The sequence below is a fragment of the Parasteatoda tepidariorum genome, chromosome 1, assembly GCF_043381705.1.
Source record: "Parasteatoda tepidariorum isolate YZ-2023 chromosome 1, CAS_Ptep_4.0, whole genome shotgun sequence".
NCBI classification, from domain to species: domain Eukaryota; kingdom Metazoa; phylum Arthropoda; class Arachnida; order Araneae; family Theridiidae; genus Parasteatoda; species Parasteatoda tepidariorum.
This window is the reverse complement of record NC_092204.1, coordinates 77075251-77087421: the sequence shown is the minus strand read 5'-3', so window position 1 is coordinate 77087421 and position 12171 is coordinate 77075251. Positions and strand designations below refer to the sequence as shown.

General features: G+C 31.5%; 1 protein-coding gene across 1 annotated transcript in view; it reads right to left on the bottom strand.

The window, feature by feature from the left end:
- Positions 1–1675: 1675 nt before the first annotated feature.
- LOC107437138 (relaxin receptor 1) overlaps positions 1676–12171 on the bottom strand; it is a 168682-nt gene continuing 158186 nt past the window's right edge. Inside the window, exons 16-19 of the mRNA XM_071185761.1 lie at positions 10063–10480; positions 8517–8745; positions 5265–5491; positions 1676–2475 (exon numbers count right to left, since the gene is read on the bottom strand). Of these exons, the coding sequence (XP_071041862.1) occupies positions 2329–2475; positions 5265–5491; positions 8517–8745; positions 10063–10480 (1021 nt within the window). The 3' untranslated portion in view covers positions 1676–2328. The remainder of the gene's footprint in view (positions 2476–5264; positions 5492–8516; positions 8746–10062; positions 10481–12171) is intronic.

Here is a 12171-nt window from a genome sequence, read left to right as displayed (position 1 = left end):
AAACCAAAACTTGCGTACTCATTTTTGAAGATATTGTGTTTCCTAGGTTACTCTTAAGAAATCAAAAATAAATTATTCCACATGCATTATTTGTTTTATTTTAACAGTACACAAAACTTAAGACATTAAAAAAATGATACTATTTTTTTTTACTTTCTTAATAATGGTTAATAGTGGCCACCTTAATCACCAGACTTTAATGCATCGCACATTTTCATATGATCCATCTTGAAAGCAAGTTTTAGGGGTAAATCTCATAAGATTTATCATACGAGAAATTAAACAATCCACCAATAAGTCAATTACGGTTCATAAAAAACTCTTGGTCCACATTAACCCAAAGGTTGTCATTTTAAAAATTTACTAATATGCCGTTGGGAGTAACTTTTACATATTTTTTTGGAATATATTATTCTGATTTGAACTAAATTATATAATTATCGAATTACATCTGTCAAAGTTGTTACTTTCAAACTTTAGACTATTCTACTATTGCGCCATGAAAACAAGCATACTGAAAATATTGTAGCAAAATATCTGACAAAATACAATTTAAATAATAAGAAAAACTGAAAAAACTTAATTAACAATGACTTGTTGTTTTATTTTACTAAAAACAATATATCTACTTAAAAAACTGCATACTGTTTGAAATATCTGTCTTGATTTTCAACAAATTATACAGAACTCCACTGGCTATGCATGCACACACTAAAAAAATGAAATAGTTTGAGTTCAAATATATATATGTATCACATGAGAAATAGACAAAACAGAAACATTCACAAAATAATATAGAATTTAAAAAAAATTAAACAACTTTTGTGTTTATGATGATCTTTTGAATAATGAACTTATATCACAGAGGAATTTTTGAAAATTGAAACTATTTTTTTATGTGTAAATAAATTACTACTATACAATAAAATTTACACAACAAAATTAAAAAATAATTATATCCCGAAATAAATATTAATTTCATATTTTTAAGAATAGACAATAATCTAAAGTAAAGCTACGAATATTAACCTTTTACGGTGAGTAAATATTTTTTATGTGTCAGAGGTGCAATATATTTTTCAAACGAAAAAAAATGCTTCTTTACAAATGAAAAAAAAATTTACTTTTATAGCAAATATGCAGAAAATAAAAATATTTATATTTCAAAGAAAATGCATTAATATACTTCATTAATTATTTTTTTTAATAATTTATATTAAAATAATAATAATTATGCTAATTAATAATTAATTAAAAATTATAATTATATTAATAAGGATTAATTATAACTATATGAACTGTAATTATGACAACAGTAAAGTTGATTAGCATAATAAAGTACTTTTGCCGTATACGTAACGTTAATCCAGTTAGAAAAAGTGCGTAATGCTACTAATATAGCGGTAGTTGATCCGTTATTGGATAATAAATAATTTTATAAATCTAAATTTTCGTTCAACAATTTTCAAATGAAAAAGAATTGAAATATTTTCGAATTATTTTAAAATTGATTCATTTGTTTCAAGATTTTGAACTTGTATTCTTTATAGAAGAAGAAAAAATGGAACTAGTTTTTTTAATACAAAAAAACAAAAAAAAAACGAATTGAGGAGCGCATTCTGAAACGATCGCAAACCTGAAATGTTTCTACATACACAAAAAAGATTTTATAGCATTTTTCTTTTATTTTTGTCGTAAAATAATACAATCACACCTTTTTAAGAAACATCAAAAAAATATTTTTTTCATATATTACATGAATATACTGCCAAAAGCATCGGTAAAAATTTCAAAGTATAATGAAGAGAAGCGCAGGCTGCACTGGGAAGTTGTTCCCAGGACGAGTCTAGGACATGACTAACATGGCGGAAATCTAATTACGATTGTGAAATTTTTTAAAACATTTCTCCTGGGCTAGCAAAACTTGTTAACATTTTTCTCCGAGCAGCGGATTCTCTGAAAAAAATGAAATTAACCCTGCATATCAGATTAATTTCGGATTCTTAGATAGAAGAAAAAAAAATCCATCAGCAGTCGAATGCTTTTCTTCTGACTACCATATTTTATAGACTTATTTCTTACTCTTTCGAATACGATTTACTGAATTTAAGTATTAGCTTGACATTGCATCACAATAGATTCTTCAATTCGTTTATTTCAGTTTAATTACTGACCATCGCTGTATTACAACCACATCTCTTAAAAAAACAAACATAAATGATTATAATAAAATGAGTGAAACGTGCATGCATAGCTTGATTCACCGGGAAACGAAAATGGCACAACACACGACAGTAAATAACAATGTCCATGACTTGACAACGCTGTTTAAACTACGTTTGTGACGGAGGTGCGACGCTTACTGGAATGCCGCCTGCAGCTGGCGTCTGTAGTGCTCTTCTGTCTGTGAATATTCGGATGACGGCACTGGAAACAATTTCTGCTCATCACCAGTGCAATATTGTTCTGATCAGCCTAGATGGAAAAAAATATTTAGTAAAAGAATAATTTCAAAAATTCTTTATTATCAATATGTATAGTTTGTGGATCGAAAGAACTCCCCTCGCCACTAAGTAGAGGCGCTTCTCTCTTTCCTGATTTTCATTCATTTTATATTTTATAACCGTCGTTGAACAGCGGACCCCATTTTATGGGATTACGACTACTTATGTAGCTACTCCGTAGCTTTGTAATTTTGAACCCAATCCAGAAGACAAGGGAACTTCTGGATCGAGTATTGAGAGAAATTTGCCATCGTGGAGGACTTTTTGATGGAGCTAACCCGCATTTGCGTTACATGGAGAGGAAAATCACGAGAACCTCCCACGGTTAGCCTGACGGCAAGGGGACTCTAACCCATGATCCATCTACTACTGAGTATAGTTTACTTCAGCACTGTGGTCGGTGTAAGCCGGATGCGGAATTCGTATCGACTGGGATTCGAACCCGGTTCGCCTCATTGGAAGGCGAACGCTCTATCCCCTGAGCGATCAAGCTCTGATTTTCAATCATTCGTCGAACTTTGTCTTAAATATTGACTTAAGACCCCTACAGGAAATAATTAAACCCCTCGTAACCATAGCCACCGCCACTGTTCTAGACGAATAGCGAGAGGAGTTCTTTCTTTAGACAGACTATAAATGCGTTTTATATGTAGTAAAGAAAGATATGGGTGATTCTCACCAAATACGACAATTTGGTGTAACTGCCACATAAATCTAATATCATATAAAAAGAAATTATGAGTTTATTTAATAATACCATTACTGTTAGCTTCTTAGAAAGATTTAGCACTGGTTTTAACAATTAAATACATTTGAAAATGTATACTGAGTGTTCAAAATGTTATTTTCCTGGTTTTTCATCAGCGAAATTTTCAATAATTTCTTGCTTTATAAAAATTAAATAATTTTCAATTATTTCTTGCTAATAGAATTTTGTCTGTCTGAATTTGTTACTTCTAAACCATTAAATAAGACATGAACTGTTATCGTGAAGAACTGGGATTCAATCCACAAAGACGGCTTAAAGCCAGATCTATAGATGTCAGCTTTTTTGGTAGTTAAAAGCGGTCTGAGAGCAGTTCTGGCCACATTGCCATAATCATGCCGTTTATCACGAAATTGTTAAGCTTAAACCTCCATGACTGCCTGACCCACAACCTGTTGTTGCGGGAATTCTTTACTTTACTAAACTGTTAAGGACATTTTTGGAGTTTGTACAAAAGGAATAAATTTTAAAATATTTTGAAAAAATTAGTTTTTTTGTCATTAATTTGTATATTACACGAAAATATGTCATTTTGCTGACCACTTGTTTTCATTTTTCTAAAACTTACATAAATGACGCTAGTGTTAATTATTTTTGCTTAAATGTATAATTGGTAAGCGATTTCGTTAAAATGAATTTTCTCAAAATTTAATGAAATTTTAAATGAATTTTCAAATGCCTTGCAAATATTTCTTTTTTTTAAATGAAAGCCACAGAGTTTAATAAATATTCACGTTATACCTAAGATTCGGGTTTCATTGAATTACCTGATAATTTTGATTGAGATCTCAGATAAACTCTTATTATTTTTGACCCTTATTATGTTTGTCAAAACTCAACTAAAAAAAAACACAGAAGTCATGTTATTAAACAACAAAAAAAATTAGAATTACTAAGGTTAAAAGTGTTCCTTAATTGAAAAGTGGACATCCATGATAGGGTCACACATAGCGTGACGATATCAGCGTTAGCATAGTGTTATAAATAGAGGTAAGAAGAGTACACCGCAGATTACAATGACTGTTCAACTAATTCGCACGAGACAATTTTAATTAATATTAAATCATGCTAAAGATAGATGCATTCAGAACTAACATGCAGTAATGCAACTGCAGAATCGGCTGCAGAATATGAACGCAATGCTAAAGCGGGTATTTGTCGTTAAAACGGTGGCTTTTAATTTGAAGCACTCTCTGACTATGTTGTAAGTAAATGGTGTAAATGTTTTCATAGAAGATTGGAACAATGAAACATTTGGGTATACTAGGAAAGCAGAAACCTTGATTTTAAATTGATTTATTGCTATTGTTGGCGTAATGATTCAAAGGAAATCGAAGAATTAAGGTGACATGTGTGCAACACTAACAAGTCTGAGTAAAGGTTCGGTACAATCTACTTCTTCCAATAAAAATCGCACTACTGCGTGTTAGCTATGTTGAAGGAACTTATTTTTCTTTCAATCTTCTCTTTCAAGTCTTAAGATAATTTTAAATGTTCCTTAAAGATCTATATTACTATTTATATGCAATTTGGGGAGCCTTTCGCTTTTAACTCTTAATGGTCTATTGTATTTCTGACATTTAACACACTTCTCTACTTTTCGTTTGAGCAACTCATGTACTGCTGAGCAATAGAAAAATCAAGTAAGCAGCAAAGAATTCAAAATTGAAATATTTATATAGTTAAAATTTTTATATAATAAACTACATATCACAAAAAATATTTATACTAAATTTAGTTTTAATAAGTTTTCTGGAATTCTATATTAGAACTGCAGGCGAGCAACTAAGATTTCACCAGCAATTAGCAAGAGAAAAGAAATACTCGTCAGGCCACAGTCGTCAAGATTCAAACAAAATACTATGTAGATAAAATTTCATGAAAACGTACAAAAATACTGTAAATAAATAAATATTTACAAATGTTGCTTCCTCCGAACTTAATACGTAATTTTATTGCTATAATACTACATAAAATCGAATAAAAGCTCTTACCAGTGAGAAAGATCCTTTTTGACTCCTTAAACTGTGATGCCTGGCGCATGATGGAGTGACACTGTCGCCAGCTCCTGCTGTAGACGTCTTAAAATTATACACCATCTTGGCCAAGTGTTGCTTGAAAAGTTTCGTGGTCAGTGTGTACAAAATGGGATTGATAGCAGAATTGACTGGTAGTAAGAAAACAGCAACCCAAGCATATAGATCTTCCTGAATAGGAACTCCTAAGATAAACGATATTCAACAAAATTGATGATGCAAGTTAAATGTAAAACACTACCTCGTTTTTTCAAGTTTTATTTTCAACTGGAAAAAGTAATGGATAATTTTAATATGTCAATGAATTTAAGTATCGTAATCGATCTCAAATTACTTTGACTCATTTGAAACTTTTTATAGTATAAAATAATGAATTATTTTCTACTAGTAGAAAGCGAAAGGAAATTTCAGACTGAAACTTTATTAAATGATTGATTTTAATATAAAATGTTGTAACACGAATAAAATAGTGATAAGCGATTTTTTAGTCGATAATTAATTCCCAATGTTTCCTAGTGAAGGACTCCACACTTCGTTCTACACAAGTAAGCTTGGAATAGATAATTCATTTGCGCATGAGGCAACTTGTATGAAAAAATATGTAAAGATAAGAAAAATTAGAGCGGTAACAAATAAGTATCTTAAAATCTATTTCGTTGGAAAATTTAAAAAAAATTTTTCTTCCTCGCCAACCACTTGGTATATTATGAATCAATCAGATATATAACAATTTGGATAATAGCATAAAATTTCGTCGACCACGAAAAAGGGCACAAATTTAACCAAATAGACACCAAATCGTTTTAGATTGTAACCAATGCATATTTAATAGAAATTAAAGCAAAAAGCTATTTGTTTTTTCTTTAAAAATGCTGAAATTCCTGTTTTAGAGCATACATTAAAAAAAAGAAACTTCACAATTAGTGTACATGAATAATTCGTTTTTGAAATATATCCTAAGAACAATTCTTGGTTCTCGACTTGTAAGAGGGAGTAGATAATATATCGACTATTTTCGAATGAAGTTGTTGTAGGAGAGTTTTTCATAACTAACCTAGCAAGTTCCATTTAATATACGCTCTGAATATTTAATATACACTCACAATATTTAATATATATTCTGAATATTTGATATACACTCTGAATATTTAATATATTTTCTGAATATTTAATATACATTCTGAATATTTAATATGCATTCGAAATATTTAATATACATTTTAAGTATTCAATATACATTCTGACTATCTAATATGCATTCTGAATACTTAATATCCATCCAGAATGTTTAATGCATATTCTAAAAATTTTAATATACATTCTGAATATGATAGATTAGCTCGTTCCATTTAATATACTCTATAAATCATTTAAAACAGACTAATGACAAAAGTTTTAAATTAAAAAGAAGATACTGATTTCGAATAGTTGCAACGTATAGGATCGTTGTCGTGAAAAATTGTATAACTTTATCTCTTCAAATATTTAATTTTCATTAAATAAGATTAAGTCGATTTTTTTAAATTATAACTTATTTTGCATAAAGGGATTGTAAATTGTGTAAAATTGAGACCTATTGAATGCATTTCCTTCAGAAAAATTACAATACCAAGTCATTAGAAGTATGTTCTTAATAAGAATAAGAAAAATACTAATTAGTCAAATGAGCTCTTTTCTCGTTTGACTAATTATTGTTATTGAAATTTGTAAAGCATTAGTTCTATTTTGTGTAATCAGTAAATCAGGTAATTGTGTAATTAGTGAATCAGTGAAGAAAAACATCATTTTTCTAATTACAAACTTTTAAATAATGATGAATATGACAGTTATAAAAAAAAAACACTATGTTACTGAATAAAGGAAACTTTGCGATTGATTAAATAAGACTTGTTATAAAATAAATAATTTGCTATTTAATTAAATAAACTTTCAGTGCAGTGAAGCATTTCTTTTTGTAATTTTGAATTTTATATATAAGGGTTATAGTATAATAATAGAATGCATTTGAAGCAAGCCGAATTTTTGTAATATCTTAGTTTAGGTAATAAACCAAGAAAAGAAAAAATTACTAACTAGGCTTTTAAAGTGGAAAGAGCAGATAATCATTACATTTCCGTCAGACTCAATACGAAAATGAAGAACGCAATTATTGTCGATACAAAGTGAAGCATTTCCGCAACAGCCCGTCGTGAGCCAGGGAGGGTGAGTCTACTCAATTTTATGACCAACATTATGATTGCGGCAACGTGGTTAGCACTATGAACAGGCCGCTTTTACTTCCGAGGCAAGTTTATACCCATTGATCTGAATCTGGTGAATTTCTGGTCGCAATTGGGAATCGAACCCTTATAATGACAGTTTATTGCGTTAACCACAAAGCCATCACGGTTCACGCATGTGGAAATTTTTGAATGTGATTGAAGTTTTTTGTAAAACTGATACACCCTACGCTTTCGTTCGCAGTAAAACAAAAAAACAAAGCGCGCTTTATTTTCGATAGACAAATGAAAAGTTTTGAAGGTGATAAAAATTTATTGCGAAAGTGATACGCTCCACGTTTTTCGTTTCGGTCTGATAAAAATAGAAATATTTTCTCCTTCAGTCCACTAAAAAACGAAATTTTAAAAATTTGTCTTCCATTTCGTCGTTTTCTTCTTTTAGTGAATTTTCTTTTGGCCATTCGTTCTACGAGTACTTAAAGTGATCAGACGACCATGGAAACTTGCATTGCCATGATACATAGAACTCAAAGTGATCACTTCAGCTAGTCAAAAAATTGAAATTTTACTAGCGACATTTTCTATTTGTCGGTAGTTTGATAATAAATTATACTTGTAGAAGTTAGAAAATGATTTGAAATTTTGATAACATCCAGCACAGAGCTTCAATTAAAATATTAGTGCTGCACTGAGCCTTAAAAATTTGGAAATTTGTTTAACGATAAATACCTATTGGAAATAATATTGCAATAGATTTTGCTTGCAATGGTCTACGGAGCTTCAGTAAAGGGGAGAGTATCCAGGCTAATCGGAAAATGGCCGAAATTTTGATTGCCAGATTCCATGGTTACAAACACGAAAGCTAACTAATAAAAATGCAGTAAATTCGTGTTTAGTATAAAAATGTGTTTGTTTAGACTTCATAAACATTTTCTCGGAAGGAACGATCGTTATTTTCAAGTGACAGTAAGACAAAGAAATACTCATTTACCTCCCATGGCTATGACTTTAATGAAAACGATGGGTACCCAGCACAAGAAATCGGTGGCAACTATGAAGAAGAACCTCTTGGCGATATTCTGATCCTGCTGTTGTTGTGTGCATCTTAGACCTATCTTAGAATGTGAAATGGTGAAAAACATGGAAATGTAGGCGAACAAAATGAAGAGAAAAGCTGCGAAATTTAGACCGCAAAATATGAAAGTTGAATACTCCCATGCCTGAAAAGAATATACAAAAATATAATAAAAATATATGATATAATGAGTTTTTTTTATGTTAGAGAAAAATTCTCATTATCAGAGATTTAAAGAGGGACAGTATCAAAAAAATAATAACTATTGACGAAGATAAGACTGAACTGAAGGCAACAAAATCTGTTTGATAGGCGTAGGAAACAGGAATTGAAAAGCGATTATCAGATACGCCTTCAAGTTTTCACCAAGCAATAGACTTTTTCAGGTTTTTCATGCTATAGAGCAGTGTTCCCCAACCACCAGTCCACGGACCGGTACCGGTCCGTGGTACAAATGGTACCGGGCCGACCATTTCATTGAAACTGAATTTAAATTCCTAGGTTTATACCCCAAATTAAAAATATCTGGTAAGGAATGGATGTGCTACCCATTTGTNACGCCTTCAAGTTTTCACCAAACAATAGACTTTTTCGGGTTTTTCATGCTATAGAGAAGTGTTCCCCAACCCCCGGTCCACGGACCGGTACCTGTCCGTGGTACAAATGGTACCGGGCCGACCATTTCATTGAAACTGAATTTAAAGTCCTAGGTTTATACCCCAAATTAAAAATATCTGGTAAGGAATGGATGTGCTACCCATTTGTCAACAAATCGGGCGAATCTAGTATGTGTGTGCAAGAAGATCAACTGCTCGAGATTGCAAATGACGACGGCAGCCTTAAAACTACGTTCGAGACAACAACTCTGTCGGTGTTCTGGATTAAAGACATGGCAGAATACACCGAGATTGCCACCACAGCACGTTAAATCCCTATTGCCATTTCCGACAACCCATCTGTGCGAAGCTGGGTTTTCTGCAGTAACAGCAACCAAGACAAAGCAACGGAATAAACTGGACATAAGCAACACACTTCGGGAGTCATTGTATCCGATTACCCCCGGATGGAACAGTCTCATTGCAAAGAAAAANATTGATAAACTACCACTTTAAAATATATATTTGCTGTCCGGAGCAAGTTAGCATCGATGTATATTTTATTATTAAATAAATAAGTGTTATAGCTTACAATCATATGTAAATGATAAATATCAATAAAACTATTTTTTTTCTTAGCTTTCACATTGTAATTCTCGAATACATTCGAGTGTGAAAAATTATAGCAGCATAAACCCTTCTCGAATTATCTCGAGTGTGCGCAGTTTGGCCTGTTCATCGCGCTCGAATTAACTCGAGCGCACAAGTTAAGGGGTCAATAAGTATTTTCTTTAAATCAAAAATAAAATCAAGCCGAATAAGAACTGTTCTTAAAGCAAATTTAAATCACATAAAGTTAAACATACTAACCTGTCTGTAGTGATGACAGCTAATATGAAAATGGAAGCTTCACTACTCGTGGTTGAAATGAAACCGGCCACGTTACACTGCCAGCTATGACGCCAATTAGTTTCATGATGAATGTATTCTCCTCTAAAAATAACATCATAAGCAGCTATGACAAATAAGTAAACTGACATAAGAAGATCGGCCAATGAGAGATTCTTGATGTAGAAAGAGTGTACTTCATTTGGTTCTGCGAAGAGGAATCTTCCAACTAAGACAGCTACGTTCCCAAGTCCTGCTACAAATGCCACTAGCCACACGCTGACGCGAAGCACTACACTGTCCAGCAAATGAGCAATACTACTGATGCCGTCTCCTCTAGGCTCACACACGCGCACGTGTAAAGCCAAGGAACATAAATGAAAATCATCAAAATATCTGCAAGAATAAAAACAAAATATCTATGTAATTCTTCACAATTATGAGTCTTTTAATAAATAAAGAAAAGTATTAAGCGTCTCCCATTTTTACAAATTTCTTAGTTAAAAAAAATCACTTTGGAATGTAAAGTGCTTAAAAAAATAAAATAAAAAACTGACCCCCTGAATAACTTTAGATCTATTGAAGGGATTTTCACGTTCTATGATTCATTCTTTATGGTTTGAGGGGATGACCTCAAAAATGCTAATTAATTAGTGTAGACGATATTTTAAGTTACGAAATTAGACACAAAAACATACTTTCTCTGAATAAGTATACCCTTTTTCCCAACGGATTCGGGTTTCTAACCGTCCAAAATATGGGGGGCACAATCTGGGAAATATGGTCCCCATAGTTTGGTCAGGAGGGCGATCCAAAATTTGAACTTCTTAATATTAATTTTACTTGTTGCTTATTACTTTTTGTATTTACTTTTTGCCCTTTTTCAAGAGCTTTCTAAGCAAATTTAATCGTTTTTACACACAGTCATAAACTTCATTTATCCAAAGATAATTCCTTTCAAAAAATAAATTTTGGTAGATATTTATTATTTTTTATTATTTTATTTAATAATAGTCGATAAAGATTTGAATTGTTAAGTATACAATTTCTTACATCATTTTAAAGTATTTAATTTCAAATGGCAAAATCCAATATTTAAGCAAAAATAGTTGAATAGTTCCAGAGAAATTTAATTGTATACATACGAGTTTTTTCGAAATTCGATTTCCCTGGAAATATTCGACCAATTTCGCACAAATTTTGTATTTTGCCATTTAAAATTGCATTTCTTAAAATTATGTAAAAAATTGTATACCTTACAGTTGAAAATTTTTTCTATCATTAGTAAATAAAATCTTGAGATAAACGTAATTGTGTGTAAATTTTTTTAAATTCACTTAAGAAGTTATCGAGATATGGGGAAATACGCAAAAAGTAAAATTAACATTAAAGGGTCCAAACTTGGGATCGCTCTCTTAATCAAACTATGGGGACCATATTTCCCAGATAGCGGCTAACCCCTATATTGTGATAGTGGAACCTGTAAAAGTGACCACCTGGGTAAAGTGAACGCCTGAGTAAGGAGACCATTTTCTACAAGTTTTATTTCAAGGGTCCTTTTTAAAGAGTCTTCGTAAAGTGACCACCTCTATATAGTGACCATTTGACTTGGTCCCGAGGGTGGTCAATTTAGACAGGTTCCACTAATTAGAAATCCGAATTCGTCAACAAAAAGGTATGTTTATCCACAGAAAGTACGTTTTTGCGCTTGACTGCTAAAGTATCGTCTGCCCTTATTAATCAGCATATATAGGTCACCCCCTCGAACCATTAAGATTGAATCCTGAATCCGAACATTAGATCAAAAGTTATTCAGGATGGTCAGTTTTTTTTCGCACTGTACATTGATAATACACGTGAAATAGAACTTGTTTCTGCGCTATGTGCATTTTGAACCGTTGGAAAAATAACCTCAATAACACGGAGTTTTTCTTTCAGAAACAAATAAATTAATAAAAATTTAGATTTAGGTGTTTAAAACGTAACGTTTGTAATAACTACATAAATAATAAGACATTTAAGCAACTACTCATGTCAAATTTGAGCGCAGTTTAAGACATTTATGTCTGTATAATTAGTGCATTATG